This window comes from Xiphias gladius, chromosome 12, assembly GCF_016859285.1.
Source record: "Xiphias gladius isolate SHS-SW01 ecotype Sanya breed wild chromosome 12, ASM1685928v1, whole genome shotgun sequence".
Lineage (NCBI taxonomy): Eukaryota > Metazoa > Chordata > Actinopteri > Istiophoriformes > Xiphiidae > Xiphias > Xiphias gladius.
In genome coordinates this window covers 1909510-1929530 of record NC_053411.1, presented here as the reverse complement: position 1 = coordinate 1929530, position 20021 = coordinate 1909510, and the positions used below count along the sequence as shown (strand labels likewise).

The 20021-nt window shown below is 37.3% G+C and overlaps 1 protein-coding gene across 2 annotated transcripts in view; it reads right to left on the bottom strand.

Annotated features, from left to right (window-relative positions):
- The window catches only part of adam19a (ADAM metallopeptidase domain 19a), a 206338-nt gene that overhangs the window by 90566 nt on the left and 95751 nt on the right, over window positions 1–20021 (bottom strand). The window contains exons 1-2 of one of the 2 annotated variants that reach the window (XM_040140981.1): window positions 18048–18133; window positions 17863–17939 (exon numbers count right to left, since the gene is read on the bottom strand). In XM_040140981.1, coding sequence (XP_039996915.1) covers window positions 17863–17939; window positions 18048–18050 — 80 coding nt within the window. In that variant the 5' untranslated portion in view covers window positions 18051–18133. Of the gene's footprint in view, window positions 1–17862; window positions 17940–18047; window positions 18134–20021 lie in introns of those variants that run through there. The other variant, XM_040140979.1, reaches the window with a different exon arrangement.

Sequence of the window (20021 nt, the reverse complement as noted above, 5' to 3'; positions counted from 1 at the left end):
TATATAAACAGCCAGCGGTGGAGTGGGTCTCACTTTCAGCCTCATCAATTCCGACTGGTTCAGCTCAATCAGGAAAAGGTTACTGAGGAGGAAATAAACCGCTAATTTGAGACAACTCCAAACCAACAAAAGAATGTAAGACCACATTGAAAATCATCGTCTCTCAGCTTCCTCCTGACCTTCTCTCATCATCACTGGTCTGACTCCACTGTGGCAGCAAAAATAACATTAAGAACACGACATTAAAACAAGTTGCTGGTTTTAATGTTTTTGCTGACTGCTGCATTCGTACAGAATATATAATTTATTATAGTAAATGATTCCGAGATGATAAAAACAGGAATGAACCACTGAGTTTACATGTTTTCCTAGGGTAAGGTTATGAGGTTACATTTATAGATATATACATTGCAACAACCTAGCGATTGTCCATATGAATTTCAATTTTCAACGAATTTCATCAACCAAATCATATGCATTCAAAGATACAAAGTACATTAGATTTGATCAAGTAATTCTCATTACATTTATCTTTAAAAAAAAGACTTAGAAGTACATAGGATCATGAAAGAAGTCTTGAACAGGAACTGATGTTGCCAGTGAACCATGAAATCATGCTGCTAAGGCACAAAGGAAGTGAGAACTGAACACTGAAGAGTGTTGTTCCTTCGTCTTGTCACAAAATGATTTCACTTGCCTTTGAGTTGCTGTTGTCTTTTGAATCTGAGTTGGAGGAAGTGTCAACGCACCCTCCTGCATGTGTCACACTATCTCAGCTTTAGAGCATTTCGTCTCCTGGGAGTGATGCCTCACTTCTCTGAAACACATCGGCTATTGTCAGTCTGGTAAAGGTGTGGCCCTATCTCAACAAGGATGAGGTTTACCACAAACCTGACAGTTTTTGAGACCTGTACTGTAAAACTGGTCTCAAGTTATGATAGGCTTAGACACATGAAGCTGTTACAATATACCTTTGACCTCAGATTATTTGGTTTTTAAAGCACGAATGGAAAGTCACTGCTTATATCCTTACGTACATGTCACGTACAAGCAACCAGTCTACTTTGCAGGGCTGATAAAGAAAATACATACATTTAACGATGACTAAAAGATAAAATATTTCCCAACATTTCATGAATACAACAAGCAATAACAGACTTGATTGTGGAGATTTTATATGAGTTTTAGCTATTATTAAAATCACTGCAAATTATAGTTTCTCAAGGGTTATTAATTCAAGGCTTTATTTTTGCATACACAGCAAGATGCACAGACCAGTGTGGGTTTCAATACAGTTGATCAAAACACACCACACCTCTTCTATGAAAAACCAATATTCTTCATTCTAAGGAAATTAGATTTGAAAAGTTGGATGTATTACTTTTGTTTAAAAAAAAAACTAGAGAATCTTAGAGAATAATATTAATTTCAGTTAAAGGGATGTGATGAGGGGGATGTGATGAGGCCAACTGTAAATGTACATTTATTCACAGATTTGTTAGAGCTTTTCATAAATGGTAGATAGATAGAAGACATTTCAGTACACTATGTATGGAAAGGTAAGGTTGAAAGACTAAAATTTTTTTTTTTTCCATTTAATTGAATAGGGTGGGAAAAGAGAAACAGGTGATGGGTTAATGTGAAATATTGTACAATGCACGTGCAAGTGAAAGCAAACACAGTATACAGATGTACAGTATGTACTGTTTTTATTTTAATTTATGTTTAACTGTTCTGCATTATACAGAGGTGTTTATGCTGTTTAGCCTTCCCTCATTGATATAAATGGGGTTGACAAAATAATAGATACACTTGTCAGTATTAAACAATACAATTCAACAGCCTCACAGATTGCAAAATTAAAAATGATCACACAGTTTAACCAACACCTATTTATCACAGTTTCAACAGAAACTGAACATTTCAACCTTCATGAAGGGAGGCTTGATTGCATGATTTTTGTATTAGACTGCATTCGTTTTAGCTACGTGTACCTAATATACTGATAACTGATTTTATCTTAGTGCCCACACAATATTGGACTTTTGAGGCTGGTTCCAATATCAATATCATAAATAAACAGGATTAAGAGTCTGCAACTGCGTTAGCAGCTTTGTGACGCTGTCCTTTGGCACAACTGTGCTTTCAAAATGCTAATGTCAACATGCTAATATGCTGATGTTTATCAGCTGTAACGTTTACTGTTTCCCATCTTTAGCGTGTTAGTCTGCTAACATTTCTTATTAACATTAAACACAAAGTACAGCTTAATTTGAAGGGAATGTCATCAGTTTTGGAGGTATTAGGTCATAAGCCAAAGTATCGGACAAATTAAAATTTTGACCTGATGATTTCAACAGAGGAGTTTTACCATTCATCCTGAATGGGTTATGAATGTCTAAACCAAATTTCATGGACATCCATCCAATAATTGTCAACACTTCCGACCAAAAATGCCAACCTCACGGTGGTACCAGAAGAAAAGTCAGGGGAACACCAAAATCTCATCAGGATATATTCACTGGGGACCATGAATATCTTTGCTAAATTGTGTGCTGATCCATCAGGTAGATGTTGGGATATTTCACTGGATAAGTAAATACAGCGATCTGATAGTGTTACTAGATGAAAAGTCACGAGATTACCAAAATCACTCAGATTCATTCTCTGGGGACCATGACAGTCTGTAAAAACTTACATGACAATCCATCCAATAGTACCTCTGTAGCATGGAAAAAACTGGAAACAACCTCAGATATCACCCTGATGATGGAAACAAAGCAGAAGATTTCGGGGGGAATAATGCATGGTATGTTGGAGAGGAGTTAGACGTATGTACTTTTGCCGTCAACTATTCAAACAACAACAAAATTGTGATACTAATGATGATCAAGGCAACATTTCTTTGGTTGTCACTTCAAGTTTTTGGTGAGTCGTTGACCTTGTAATAATGGATCCATTTCTTCTCAGGAAAAAAAACAGATCCTTGTTTAACCAGCCTAAGAATGTCTGAGGGGGACGGAGCCATGGAGGAAGGACAAGAGCTTCAGGAAGAAGGCATTCACGCCTTTGCTAGCTCTTCCTATTTATGTCTGTCCTTCAGTTGAGAATTTTGTATTTTATTCCTTCTCTGTGTTAGAACTGATCCTATACTTTTCAGTGCAACTGAGGTTTCACAACACTTTAAGTCATTATGATGGCTGACAGGATTTTATGGTGTGCTTTGGAGCTGCAGATTACAGTTGTGGGGAGAGGACAGTTTGTCTTTTCCTGCTGTGTCCTTTGTTTGGGCCTTAGGCGTGGGGGAAAAGGAGAGGCACAGCAATGGTTTTTCAAATGGGTTTAGATGTTCCCATATTTTCTAAATATTTTTTCTTTATAACCCAAAACTAATTTTGTAGCCCATTAGGTCAACCCATCAAACAGTACATTATTAAGCTCTGTTCACCCTGTAGCGTCTTGGTAAGACTATGACAACACTGACAAAGCTATTAACCTCAGAAAGCTATTTTCTAATTAGGATAATTTGGCTCCATTATCATGTTCCTGGCAGTATATTGTACAGTATTTACTGTAGGTTACACCAAGATGTTGTGGCTGTATAACAACAAAAATGTTAACTATGAGTACTGTTAACAAAATAATCCAAATGAATAAAAATCATTGATAAAGACATGTGATATGCTCAAAAGCTCCCGGCAAAAAAAAACCTCCATGATTTTAACAAACTTAAACATTGTGGCAGACCAGATACTTACGTTATTGTAGCTTGGTTTTGTCGATATCCATAAAATTCATTTTTTAGCTGTAATCTCTGCTGTCTAAAAACTTTAACACTGTTTAGTCTGAACTAACCACGACTATTGACCCACTCATGGACTTGCCTCTTTTGTTGAACCATGACATTTAATCTATGATGGTCTAGGGCTTATGGAAAATGCTATTTGTTAAAGACCGGTAAAAAAACAGAAATGTTAAATAAAGAATGACATTAAATTTTTTTACCATCTTTATGTAAACATAGTAGACTACTGAAACACACTACATGTTGTTGAGTAAGGATCTGTTCCATGGCTTGATTTTTAGTGGTTTGCTGTACTGCAAATTCCAATGGGATTTTGAATAATGTTTTCTTATTTCTGGATCAGAACCTGGAAATTCCAGCTTCACTTTGGCTCTCTATTTTCATGACATTATTGGTCTCCCCTGTCCAGAAACACCATGTGGTGTTTCTTAAAGAGGGGGGTTGGTCTGATAAGGTTGAACCATTTTACAGTGGCTGGCAGGAATATTCTTATGCTGCATCTGCACTGCCAGAAATAAAACAAGAGGAAGAATGTGAAGCAAATCCCATTGACTCATTGTTTATTTTAAATGGATTAACATCCTCTCTGTTCTTGGACAGCCATGTTTTCTTTGGTATAGAATGGAATGGCTCACAACTTGCCATTTTTTAGTGCTGCCAGTTTTTTAAGAGTGCATACTGAATACTGCCAGGCATCTAACTCCTGGTCACGTGCTCCAAATGCAACAAGGCAAAATTATTTTAATTTACTGAGTTTAACGCTTTTGAATGCAATGAATATATTTATTTTAGTTTTAAATTAATTGCATCTTCTCTTTGGTTTGTACATTGTCACTCAATAGTGAAATAGACTGGGGGACTCAGCCCGGCCATGACCACAAGAGCAGGCATTACTGAGCACAATGATTGTGATGAGTTGTCGAAACAGGTTGCATGTTCCATACAAAACTAGGAATCATCACCAGGCACCCAGAAAGTGTCTAGAATGCACATTTAGTAAATGCCTGGTGGCACTTAAATTGGGCAAATTGTGAGCTATTCTGCACTCCCTTCCATATCCCATGTGCTCTAAGACACGTTATTCTAGGTGAAATGACAGAATTATGGAAATATTTTATGTCATTGGTGGGGTAAAATATTTCAGGCAATGTAAAATGACCTAGAGGAGCTTATGTAGAAGCCAATGTAGCATTTGTTGATGGTGTGTGAGAGTTTCTTCTTTAGTAGTGAAATCAAAGCTTTTCTTGTCTGTATTTATTCATAGTTCACAGTCCTGGCAGATTTTTCCAATATGGACAGATTTTGTTGTAGTCCTTGTGCTGCAGGGGACACCCTGAAAAGGTTGTCTGCATATAGAAGTCATTTTTTTCTCAGTCCCCTACAGTGAGCCTAGGTGATGCAGATGACTGCAGAATTGCTGCTGCCAACTCATTAATATACAGTTAATGTTGAATTATGTGGAGCTCAGTCAGCATCCTTGCCTTAAACCTCTATTCTGACTAAAGATTTTTGTTGTTTATTATCAACCTTAATGCAGCAGAAGTTTTTTTTTTATATGTATACTAAAATAATTATCTCTTCACATCTGACCAGTTTGAAGAACGGGCCCTTATGTCATTAAATGCTTTATTATTAGTATTTTGTATATTTAGTGTTTAGGGATTTATTTTGTTTAGAAAATAACTATTTGTGTATTTTGGGTGCTACAGAACACCTTGCCTTGTGTGCTTATGACACAGATTACAGTTGTGTAATTGTTGGGGCTCATGTTGTCTTTATCTTTATATGTGCTTAATGCCTTTATTCTACATGTCAGGAAAGTAGCCAATATTTGCATCACCTTCAACATAAATGTGGATATTTTACATATGGCCATAGGACTTTGTGTTAACTGCAGTTTATCTGATCTGCAGGATTTATACAGCATGTTTTTGCTTTGACAATACTCTCAGTGGATGTCTCTTGTTTAAGCATTCTTGGTCAAACCACTTCTCCTTTGGCTTCTGCTTTAATTTTTCACTTTGATGACTTATGAGATGGGCCTCTCTAGCCAATTCTTTGAATATGAAATTATTTTGGAAGTATCTTAACCTACACAGTATCTTTTCTTCTTGATTTTGGAGAACAGGAAGCTGTGCATCATGTTATAAATTTTTACGGTATTATGAGCAGATTTATAACCTTGTGGGGCCCTTTCCTGTCAACCCTCCAACCTAAACTACAAAACACATTGCCTTGCTGTCGCTTTCCGTATTATCTGTTTTCAGATAAAAGCATTTGAAAGAATATCCAATATCAAAGTCAGACATTCTGTATGCCCAGCCGTCCACAACAACATCCACCCTAAGAGTTTCTGTGGTGCCACAATATTTACGTTATGTGTCTCACTTAACTTCCGGTTGCTACTGCTGGCTGTAGCAAATACAAGTCAAAAGTCTTGGTCCTGATCAGTTCACACAGTATCATGACCATCTGATCCCAGAGCTGTGCAGGAGAAATAATCTAATAATGTTGTTTGTCAGGCGACTGTAGACGAAGTCTCTCATTTTCTTCCAGCTCCATCAGTCCTTCATAATGTAAGGTATAACGTGACACTGGTCATATATTTGTTAAACTGCCAATCTACTCAATGCGACACATTCCCACTTCCAGTGTAGACAGGAAGTTAAAAGACAAAATTATAGTTGGAGCACGCATAAGGGCAATAGCAATGTCACACTACTCCTGCCTTTGTATCTGACAGACCACAGTAATTATTTGCACCACCACAAGAGGTCGCTTTTCAGGAATATGTAAACATACTTAAAGTCAGTTTAAGTGTGCGGCCACACACAGTGAATGCTGTTGTTGTTCTGTCTTTTTTGAGTCCAGTTGTATAAGTTGTAGGACGGCACAGTTTATCTCAGTTTATGGGGTTAAAATTCTCTTGTTGATTTTTAAGAATGTACCTGTGTTGGACAGTGGTTCAATAGAGCAGTTTTGGTATGGCCATAAAGGATTAATAGCATAGTCCATAACACTAACTTAATGCTGAACTGTAGGCAAATAGAGAACTAGAGAATCACCAAAAATGTGGCCATTTGCAATATAGTGCCAGAATTTTACATTGTTCAATCTTTCACTCTGATTGCACTCCTCAATGTCTTTTTGCTCTGTTGTAAAAACAGAGTATTTATTGTCCAGCTGAATAAACACAACAAGCCCGAGAGCCCAGACAGCCTTTTAGTTATGTATACAAATGAACTACTGCCAATTGCTGGCAGAGAGACCAGTAGATGACAGGAAGGGGTGGGTGAGAGACAGAGAGACAGAAAAAGTGACCCATTGCCCTACTGACAGAAGGAACCACGAGGAAACACACAGAAGATGTGATACACACACTCTCCTGTTGCTAACACACTTCCTCACTTCTTCTCCCCTCCCCTCCTTATATTTATCCATCAATACTTACACATACCCAGACCAAACTAGTTTAAGAATAACCACTCCTGCTGACTGTGAACACACAGGACTCCTTCAGTCCGCTTTACTGGCTACCAGCCCCCTGCCCCAGGGAGCATTCACAACTCAAGTAGCGTCGAGATGGGGTGATAAACACCTGACACAGATGAAGGGAGGGGTTGGGGGAATGGACCAGTTGCCCTCTCTTTGTTCCTCTCCTGCTCCTCTCCTGTTTACAGCAATCACTGAACAGAAAAAAGACTCATAACTATCCCCATAACAGCCTCTTTTGGTTGGGTGATCATATCATAATGGATTATACCAACACATGTCATACCTACAAGGACCTAAATTAACTTAAGGCCAACTGTAAATTGTGTTTTGCTGTATGGAACTGAAAGAACTGCAAATGTTGTTATCTAAAGAAAATTGGCTCCATGCCTAATGGGGCCCAAAGAGAAAAGAGAAAAAAAAAAAGTGTAACTGAAGATTTGTGCATTTCCGAAATGAGCATATTGTGCTGAGCCTCAAAGACACAAACACAGGAGGTCTGAGAAAGGACATTCATCACGTTGGTAAGTAGGGCTGAGTGCTGCTGGGAGCGGGAACAGTGGTGATAAGACAACAGAGAAATGATAGTAGCCAGGTTTCAGGTGATGTTTCTTATAGCTACATCACAACACAGCTAGCGCTTTTATTGTGCACTGTAATTAAAACATAAATACTTTAATCGTAATTACAGTTTTCACGGGCCTGAGTTGGAGTTAAACTAAGTTGATGGTGTCTGGGAAAACAAAAGAAAAAAATAAATGGCAGAGTTGCAGTTAATGTAATTATGCAGCTCTCCCTGGTCCTATAAAAGACATCTGGAAAAACAAGGCAAACATCTGAGCCCGATGAGGGGCCGTGATTACACACTACAGCAGACAACTTAACTCAATAAATGAAACACATGACTGCTACTATAAAAGAGGAAAGTGTCAGAGGGGAAAGCAAAATGATTATTCATTCAGTGTATTGGTTTAATGGTATACGGTATGAAACCAGTATTTGCTGTTTATTAAAGCTGCACTGATCAATACTTTTTATATTAACAATGGATCAAATGACTATGTGTAATATAAAGGCTGTTTCTCATAGCGACAAACACAGAGAATTATCACCAACTCTGCAGTTCCTCTCAGCTCTACAAAGCTTTTTCAGGCTCTTTTAGCATATAGTTTTGGTTTTATGGCACATAAACTCCACTCTTATAAGCTCAGTTTCCAGCAGCTCTTTTCAGTGAAAAAGCTCTGATAAACTCAAAGTACACTACCTTCTCATCATCAAACAGGAGACAGACACAGTCAGAGACTAGCTGGTGAAGACAGTGGAGGCTCTAGCAGCTCAAAAGCCAGATATTTTGAATGCTCGTGTTGATTTGGGTCTGCTAGATGTGTAAATGGGCAATTCTTTGCTACCCCATTAGACTGTATTTTGTTCTCAGCTTCCACTGCCCAAATTGGCTAAAAAAAATGAATCAGCTTTAGTCTTAAATATTTAATTTCTTGTGGGCTCAGTTTAGACGGATACGTTGATTGACGTCTGTCAGTGAGCAACACAAAAGCTTAAGCAGTAGGAAAAAGTATGATGCGGCCTGTTCATCAACAAGTCCTTTAAATTAAACAACAAAATTTGTCTATTGTCCATGTCCTCTAGAACAACACATCCAAAACCAAAAGCAAATCAGTTTTATGACGTGACAATGCTAGGTAAAGGTTTGGGGAAAGGGCATACCTTGGGTTAAAATAAGTACTTTGTTAAGGTAAGGTCAGAGAAACATTGTGATTTTGGTTAGGGGACCTTTGTCATCATGGTTACAGTAATACCCATGGTTATGATATAGAATGATTGTGGTCATACTTAAAAAACAATGCAGTCTCAAACAGGAAACGAACAGCTGTCTCCTACGTTTAAGTCCAATGTTTTGGTAAATCATCCATCCACCCCAACCTCCTCCCTACATTTGTGCTCTATAATACCCTCACCTTACTTATGTCACCTTTGCTCCCATCATTACGGCTGCTATCGGGATTTGGCACTTGAAACATACAGTATGTCAGTTTGAGGCAATGGCTGAAATAACTGATGCTTTCGTTCTTCTTGGAAGCATAGTCTCCTGATCACGTATGATACAATCATCTGGTGTTGCGATGGTGCTATCAATAGGTTATATCCAACACTGAGCTATAAATCAAAATCTCCATTGTATCTACGGTGGAACTACCGATAACCGCTTGCAACAAGTGTAAATGTAGCTTAACTCACATGACAAGCACACTTCACAGCTAACCTCAACCTGACAACACACTGTGGTCACATTCTTTGGCTACAACAACCAGGAACCTCAATGTCTGTCACACCGGCTCTAATTGGCCCCAGCGCCTCTTCATGGCCTGTCACTGATCTGTGAAGTGTGCTGTCAACTCCCCGAGCCCCTGTCACAGGATCAAGGTTAATGGCTTCCTTTGAAAACAAAAAAAGTGATGACGGCTCATGGCAACTATATGTTTGTACCAGTACCAAATATTAGTCTTTGTGCCTCGTTGTGTTATTTTGGATGCTGACTTTTAAGTTTGATATAATTAATTTTAAATAAAAATAACAAAATTCAACTGCTTATTACACAGTGATCAATCAGCCATATGTGTGCAAGGTACAGTCTTAGCTTGTCAGTGGCAGCGTACATTGTGTAATTCAAGATGATGCAGTAACATAAGGAAATGTATGCACTGACCTCATGTCACAACCTTTGATTTGTACAAGTTATTGTACAACATAAGATGAATTTGTTTGTCTTAACTTTTGTCATAGATATCATGTTTACCTGGGAATAAAAAAAATAAGTGAAGCTCTGAGCATCTCCTGAATATCTCAAAAACTGACTCAAATACAATCACACGTCAACACTAGAAAGGCCAACCCATTCAGAGTCCAAAAGAAGGCCAGCTAAAGTCTTTGCATGATTTGTTAAGAAAGGCTAACAAGAGAGGCTTGTACAGAAATTGGATCTGAGAAATGCAATGCACTGATATTTTGAAAGAATGAAATTTCAATAACATAGACATCAATTAAGTGTGGCTGAGCTTTTCTAATCTCAGTTTAAATAACACTCAAGGTCATTTTCATGGCAACAATTAGCCTGAAATGGTGTGGGGGTGTATTAGCTTGCTAAAAATCCACCAAGTGAATGGAATGAATACAGAAAAACTTCTGAAACTGAATGTCTGGGAAATGATCTGGGAAAACTTACAGACTCTCTGAAAGCTTAAATAATTAACTTTTAATATTTTGAAAACAGAACTCTGCTTTAGTGGGATTAAAACATTTAAAAGTTTTGAATGAAGAGGAAAACTTTTAGACATTTTAATGGTTTTAAGAATCTCCTCACTGTGTATTGTGTTGTGGGTTATGATTTTGCTGTTTGAGGATGTGGAAAAGGTGTGTGAAGTATGATTTGTGTTGGCCATCAGTCATCCTGGACTTAAGGTCTGAAGTTAAATGAGAGATACCAACAAAGCCCAGCAGGACTGAGCCTTAATTGTGGTCTGTCTCAGACATTCAGTTTCAGAAGGTCACACTTTGACGGATGAGGCTATGTTGTCTTTAGGGATACAAACGCAACAGTGAACAGGACTGTACTGTATACGCATAAGTTGTCAGAGAGAGAGTGTATGTTTGTGCAGCTACGCAACCATGTAGAAATGTGGAGCAAATATAAAATGTTTCAAGGCTGCACAGCTGCTCTAACAGGACTTCCTCAGCACATGCCAAACAGGAAACACTACAGAATCTGCAGGGTATACAGGTCTGGCAGGCACAAGCTCACATCACCCAACACCACCACCTGTTCTCTGTCTCCATCTGTTTTCAAATCTACTTCACCTCTTCCAGATCCCTATCCTCCTTGACCTCCAGGACTAACTTTCACTGAAGGCTTATTGTGTTTTCTGTGAGTCTGTCTAACCCTCTGCAGTGTCTCTGTCTTTCCCACACTCCAGAGAGTCATTCCACCCTCCCTTCTCCTCTCGCCTCACTCCCTTCATCCTGCCAGCTGGAGCGGCTCCAAATCGGAACGGTTTTCTTGGGATTTTCCTTTGCAAAAAATAGGCGGGCGCAGCTGGCTCGAAGCTGCCAGTCATCGTCTGAGCTAACATCCTGAGCTGAATTAAACCAGATTAACAGAACAAAGCTCATTATTGATTTTAATCACTATTAAAGTGGAGACACTGTGGGGCTGTGGCCAAGTTCAAACAGACTAGTTCCAGGGGAAAACTCTAAGAAGGAACTGGGATAATAAAAGCTGTTATCATGAGAGTGCTTAAAAAGTGCCTCTAAACTCTTTCTTTCTGAAGTCAGACTCTCAGAGGACTCAAGTCCTAATTAACACCTTGTCAGGTCTGCTGCTTGGAGCACAGCAATACATTTAGCTCAACTAGACACATTTGCAGGGGTCTGCCTCATCATCATGTGCAATTGATGGCATGTATTTCCCATTTCACTTAGTATCATCCCAGGGTGGCAGTGTAATCAAGGCTTTCATTAACATAAAGAGAGTTTACACTTAACACCCTAAACAGAAAATCTGCTATTAAAATTAAATGTGTTTTTTAAGTTCAACGCTGATATCCTGAGCTCTGTGTGTGAGATAAACTCAGGCGAAGAGATCAAGCTGCTGAGCACCACCAGCCACTGCAAACTACTTGAATGACATGGCCAATTGTTTCGATGCTATTACTATTTAATGTGTGATTACCCTGGTGGCTCTTCTTCAGTAATGTACACATTTACTTAATTCTTTTTCCTTGCTTGTACTAGCTCAACACACACACACACACACACACACACACACACACACACAAAAACACACACACACACACACACACACACACACACACACACACACACACACACAACAAACAGGCACCTGTGTAAACAAGGTTAACTGTAACATTAGCAAAAGTGATTTTCTTATCTTCTAATGTAAAGAAGCTTTTCTTGATTTAATAACTAAAATTGTGCCACTTCATTATCTAAATAGACTGTTTTTTTATTTTATAATATATTTTTCCCCTAGAAAGCATTTTTTTTTCACTGTTTAAGAATTAGTTTTGCCGCTATGAGATTTTGTCCTATGGGATGAAAAAACATCTTATTTCATAGCAGTGTTTTCTAAGAAGTAATCGTTGATGGAAAAATATATCTCAGGGTTTGATCCAGAGCCTGTAACTGTAAAAAAATCCCTCTTTAAAACATAATATGTCGAGTCTCCCTTCAGCTACATTGCATTAAATTTTACAAGTTATCCAAACAACTCAACTAAGATGGTGACTGTACAATGTGAACAAAAGATTATTATTCACGGAAAGAAAAAGATGGCAAGTGGTTACACAGTTTTTGCAGCTGAAAAGACCAACAGAGTGGCAGGTCTGATTATACATAAATTAACTACTGTTGGGCCATTTGCCCTCTACTTTCCAATAGACAGAAGTCAAGTACTAACCAGCAGCAAATCTCAGTGGGAGTTAGCCGCAGAATTACAAGGTTATACATCAGCACATCACTTCAGCATTTTAAAGTCATCATTGTAATCTGGATCGCTGAGCATTCACAGGTGAGCTGCAGCTTCCATCAGTATGTGAAACTCTACAGTAAGCAAAGATTTGCGAACATAATGCAAATTTGCAACATAGATGAGCAGCCGAAGTTCGACTGAGAGCTGTCAACAGGACAATACTATTTTAGATGATATCTGACATCTTCATGCCGTTTGAATGTAATGATAATTTTGAGCATAATAAAGAGATTTTGAGTGTCTCCGTATTGTAATCTACAGTATTGTTACAGGTAACTGGTCTGATTTTCAAGATGCAGATAAACTTTGAAGTTCTATGAATTTGACTTCCAACTAAAATTGTGATTTGTTTTTTCATACTGACCAGGTTTACACTTGTCACAGTTTTGTTTATGTCCCCCTTGTTTTGGGCAGTGACCCCTGAAGCACTAAAAGAAAAAATCATCTGTCAAGTGAGAAATGTTACAGCCATGTCACATTTTTCTGTTAGAATTTTCCAGTTAATTCAAACTTTTTTCAGCTTCTGAAAGTTTGAGAACCACTGGATTAATGGGTTGTCAAGTATTTTACTTAACAAGAGATTTTGGAAAAAGGGGGGGTCATCTTATAATCAATCATGAGTGACAAAATAATGTCAACAAAATATTAAAAAATAATCTCAACTAAAATAGACATATATACATGTATTCATCACTACATCAGCTCAAACACTGATACCGACATTTCAGTGACCTTTACCCTCATGTGGGTTGGAGCTGTTAGTGGGCAGACCTGATTAACAGTGCTGTCAGATGTCCTGAGGCCCTGCTCTACACACTGGAACACCACAAACAGCAGACAAACAAACAAACCAGCGTCATGACAGCCAAACGTGATTCACAGATAAACTGTTCTGGATATTTCACTCAGGACAGGCCTGTCAGCTTGTATTCCAGGACCCACCATGTACCAAAAGCATGGCACACGCACTCACGCATGCACGCACGCACGCACGCACGCACGCACGCCTCCCCACTCTCATGCTCAATCTATTCTCAGGATCTGTGTGTAGATCAGCTTTCCCCCCGCACATTCATTCTCATTCCAGTCCTCTCTTCTCCTCCTTCCTCGTTCCTGTTTAAACCACTTGAAGCAAGGGAGTGATACTTTATAAGACCAGTCTATCAGTTTGATAACGCACTTTTCAGATATCAGTTATTGATTTAGATCAAGCTCCAATGTGATGGATTCTCCTCCTTAACCATAACAACACAAAAATGCATGAATGTCAGTGTCTTTGCCTCTCCTATTAATAATTTAATTGTTTTCGCAAAAAGAAATTCACTTAAAAGTTTCTCCTTCTGAAGAGACAAAAGTGAAAAGGACTGACAGGATCTTAGAGAATTTACTGATCGCTAAATGTTAGAGAGAGAACAAAAGATTATAGAACAAGCTTTTCTGTACCAAATAATGAATATGGAAATACCAAACAATCTCCTGAATGCCACTTTGGTAGAATGTGGATGTAAACAGCAGACAATCCTCTACTTACTGTAGTGTCCGCTAATGACAAACCATATATTAACAATAGAACTACTTCAGTGTTTTTAAGTAATAAAATTTGATTTAACATTAAAATACTATGTATTATAAGAGACATTAAGATTTCTCACAATGTTTAATCCTTTCTATGGAGCCCCAAAACCAACAAAAGACAATTAAAGGTTATGAGTCAAAAATATAATGGAATACAATTAAAAATAATACAGTCAAATAAATATGTTTTTATTCCTTTTTACTTGGATAAGTATGTACTGTTTTACTGGGACACAATGTTTCTTCTATTAATGAGTTAATTTTATCAAATGAGAGGATCATTTGTTTTAAATAACAAGACAGATTTAACATTATAACAGGATGTGCTTTTCATTATAATTATGTGATTTGATAACGAGATACTTTTCCCATTATAATGAGATTTTATTCTATTTCCAAGGACATACTTTGTTGTGTGATCTTTTTTATTGCTGAGAAGTGGACCTTTGTATTGATAAATAGATACTTTTTACTTTTTTAAAATATATATTATATTTTTTCTAGTCTATTTATCTTTATCATGAGAACACCCCCCCCACCACCACCACCACATTTTGTCGTGATATAGTATGTTTTTTATTCTAACAAGATATATTTTTGTGTCCTGTAAGGGAGATGTTGCAGAATACTTATCATTATAACAAGATATTTTTCATCCTTTAATGAGATGCTTTATAAGTAAGATACTTTTATCATTTAAAACCAGATATATTTTTTCCTCCTTTCATAAGTGTAAAAGTAATAATCTTGGCCTTCAAACACAGTGCTGCTTCCTGGCCATGTTCCGGTCCTGTCCCAGTGGAAGAGGCCCAGTAGATAAAATAAACTCAGTCTCCAGTAACATTCCCAGTAACTCCTCCTTCAGCAGAGCGACTGTAACCCCAGAATTTGTCCCTCTTTCTCTGACCTACATTCACTGGTCCAAACCAAATTTGTGCACTTCACTGGAACTCAACTGCTCATTTAAAATAAACACAGAGTCTGCCTACTTGCTTTGGTGTATTACACTCTGTGACTCCCTGGCCCAGACTTAGTGTACAGTCACCTCTCTATACATCTCCATCTCCTCTCTATCTCATTCATCACTGCCTGTCTGTTTCTAGTATGCCACCATTGTCTCAGTCAGTCTCCCTAAGTATCACTTCCTCAATTTGTCTCCTCTTACACCAAGTCATCAATCTGTTTCCAAGCACTGAAATCTATGGATCAACCGTGTGTACACTACCTTTGACTGAAATACTGAAATGTGTCTCAATGTGAGACTCACTGAAGCATCTCGCACTTGCTCATCCCTTCTGAAGTCACAACACTTGCTTACATAATACAAAGTTGCAACATTTCCCACATTCCTTCATAACAAACCAACATCCACAGTGACAAAACAGCCACGTGTCTGCTTTAAAATTATGTACATAGAATGAAGCAGACAGCTGTGAGGGCTACATTCCTCTTTGAATTTATCCTGTGTATAACATAGTGTAAAATTTTTATTTAATATTGTATTCTATCTATCTATATACATATATATATAAATATACCTCTATATATATAAAGACATATATATATATATACATACACATACATATACATACATATATATATATTTATATACATATATATACATACATATACATACATATATATATATATATATATATATGTATGTATACCTATACCTATATATTTATATATATTTATATATACACATACACATATATACATATATATACCTATATCTATATCTATATCTATATATAGATATAGATATATACATATACCTATATATATATATACCTATACCTATACCTATACCTATATACTTACCTATATACAAATATATATATCCCTATATATATATATACACACACACACACACACACACACACACACACACACACACACACACACACATACATACATACATACATATATACATACATAGATATATACACATAGATATATACATATATACACATAGATATTCATATATATACACACATATACATATATATACATATATATACACACACTTATATATACACACACACATATATATATACACACACACATACCTATACCATACTGTTCCTATTGAAACACCAGCCAGATGAGAAGTCTTTGTGACTGAAGCTCCTGCCATCTGTGCCCCAACAATGAACCCAATCTCATAGTCACTTAGATCTTTTTATTATATATATTTACATATATAATCCAAAATAAGAAAAATAAATAAGAAGAATAAAGAAAGATTTTATCCAGTAAAAATGTAATTATTGAATTATAATTTTTTTGTGTTTCAGATTCCAACTTTATGGGGTTCTGAACATGTCTCTTGCGCTCCTCATACTAAGTCAATTTTACTCACCCCATGGTTACATTACAGTTGCGGACCTATTTCATTTGGGCAAAACTAAGTTAACATTGTTGATAATGGGCTGCTATGTTCTGTATCCACAGGGCCAGAGGGCAAAGGAGTTGTTTTTTTTATTTTTTTCATATTGGTGAATAACGTGGTTGTCCTGGACTAATTGCCTAAAGTAAGTGCTACAGCATTTATTAAGGCACTTTATGTATTTATGTATTTGTTGGGTTAGCAATCCCTGCTCTGATGAACAGACTGGAGGTGTTCACCCACATTCACTCCACCTCCAGGCTTTATGAGCACGTTAAGTGGTCCACCTTATGAGTCAGTGCACGTCTCCAGCTACTGCACGCACCAGATGTAACTCCCCTTGATGTTATCACAGGAACATCATAACCTTTGCTTGCCTTAAACCCTGTTCCACATGCCCTCCACGGAACTCACCACTCATTCTGATTAGCCTCGCCAATCTTTGTGCCCTGAGGTGTGTCACTTTCACATTTCCTGCTCCTATTACAAAGCAGCTCTAGCTATGATTAATGAGCATGTCATATTCATCTCTCTTATGGTAAATATTAAAAGCTCCAAATGCCACTGGTTTAAACCATGACTAAACTTTCATAGTCATGAACTATTAAGTGTCCGTGACCATCAACTAATGTGTCCAATGGAACACTATCTTTCTCTTTCAGCATCAACAATTCACAGAGGTTTTTGTGCTGACCAACTGACCCCACAAGACTGACAGTGTTCTCAGGGTTTTCTTTTTAAAACAAGAGCTCAAAGCACTTAGCACTTGCACATCCAAATCCTAAGGCCATACATTCAATCCTTAACAAGAGTTCAAGATGTGGAGACATTTAGTAACCTTGAAATTCTCTGGTAAGTAGAAGACAGAACTGAGAAAGAAGAGGAATGATTAGAGATTTTTCCTATCTTCCCATATTATCACTTCATTCTGCATTCTCTGTTTCCCAGTTAATTCTACAATTCTAATGGGAAAGACAGAGGAGGTTATTAAAGGTGTTACAGCAGCAAAGATGGCACAAGAGAAGGAATACTCACTGATTATGTTCAACTTGTAGCACCAGTTGGAGGTCATTGGATGAGAGCACTATTTCCCCTCTGACTGGGTACTCTACCTGTCGGGTTAAGAAGAGAGATCAGGTCAGGTCATTGCAGTAGAAGAATTCACCAGGGACACTTTGTTCAAAGTGCATTTATAATGCATCAAAGTGCATTTACTTTACCATTTTGAATGAGTGTTCATCTTGCAGGTAACATTCAACAAGTTACCCAAAGGCATTCCGTTTTAAGCTGAGTGGCCACAGAACCTAAATGGCAAATAAATATATTTGGCACATATTTCATAAGTGTCTTAAAGAGCCATTTGGCCATGCATGACAATGCTTGTTCAAACTGCAGTATTAAAATCCAATGCAACGGAATTATATTTAAAGCACAAAATGGCCCAAATTATACTGCATGTCTTTTCCATGTAGGTAACATTCATCTTTAGTTTCAGGTGTATTCAAATTATTTAAACACAGTACATGTGGCAACAATGCACATGTGGAGAAAAGGAAACCAATAACACATCTTTAAGCCCAAATAGTTGCCCTTAGAGTCTGCAGTGCTTATTATAGGCCATACTATGAAAGATTGGTTCAAAAAAGAAAAACAAGAAAATATTGTGCAGCCATGCTAGCAACTCTTTGAGCTAAATACTAAATGACGTGGATGATGCTGAATGACAATCATGCTTAGCAGGTATGTTTTGTACATTAATCTTAGTTTAGCAGGGTTAGAGTTAGAGGAAAGGTTACGGAATTAACAAAGTAGTACCACAACTACCAATTATTACTTTGATTATCTGTCAACCTTTTCAATATCTGTCCATTAATTTCTGATAAGTTGTTTAATCATTGAGTGTATAAAATACCAGAAAATTGTGAAAATGCATATCACAATTTCCCATAATGCAAGGTGATGTCTTGTTTTGTCCAAACAACAGTAAATAAGCAGTAACTCCTCAAATTTGAAAACCACATAACCACATAATGACATTTTTTTAAAACTTGATTAATGTTTAAATGATTAATTAATTATTAAAATGGTTGCCAATAATTTTCAGTAGAATAAATTGTCCTGTGAACCAAAAATTTCTATACCAAATTTTGTGTTATCTATTAGATATTGCAATATTTCACTAGAATTTGACCTGCTGGTGATCAGTGGGATTCTTCCTCCAAGAACCATGAATGTCTGGAAAAATGTTATGTCATTTATGCCATTTTATGCTGATTTTATCCAATAGTTGTTGAAATATTTGCATCTGAACTAAAGTGGTGGACAAATCGACTGACTGCCAATGTGGCTTAAAAAAATACTAGGGATAGTGGTGAGTAATTATCCTAAAACTGCAGTTTTTCTTATGGATATCATTTGAGATTCTTAATGAGCAATGGGCCATTAAAACAAAAGTGGTTTATCCCCTGGCGCATGACATTTTTCAGCAGATTTTATAGCTATGTGGAACATACAAAGGTTTATTCTCTGGAGAGCATGAATATGCTAAGTACATTTCAGGGGCACCAAATATTCATAATTTTTGCATGAAGGTGGAACATTTGACCTGATGTTATCACTAGGGTTAAGGTTAGAGGTGTCATCAAAACAATTAGGATTAATCCTCTAGAGACCTTAAATACCCATCTATAAATTTCATGCTAATCTGCCAAGTAGCTGTGAAGATAAGAGTATCCTGCCCTGGACCAAAGCCCATCAACCAAGTAGCTTCCAGAGTTGCATTCACTTGTGTACAGTATATAGGTAATGAACTAAAACTGTATTACTGAAGAAAAACAATCCATTTATTTTCAGTTGTTTACTTTTCAGAATACTAATAATTCTGTGAGTGTAGTGTTATGTGTTTCACAGAGACATGGCTACAGGAAGATAATTTGGATCCCATTGCTACCATCGACAGCTTTCTGACGGTTCGGACAGACAGGATGGAACGTTTCTGCAGCCCAGACATTGAACGGTTAGGTGTGGGGCTATATATCTAGGAGTTCTCACACATCATCTTGGTTGTTTTTTTAAATCAACCCCTCCATTAACCTGGTAACCAACATCCGCTCTGTTACTGTGTGACTCCAGACTCTGCACCCCAGTGCTTATTCATGATCTCCGGGGACTTCAGCCAGACAAGACTGTCCTCA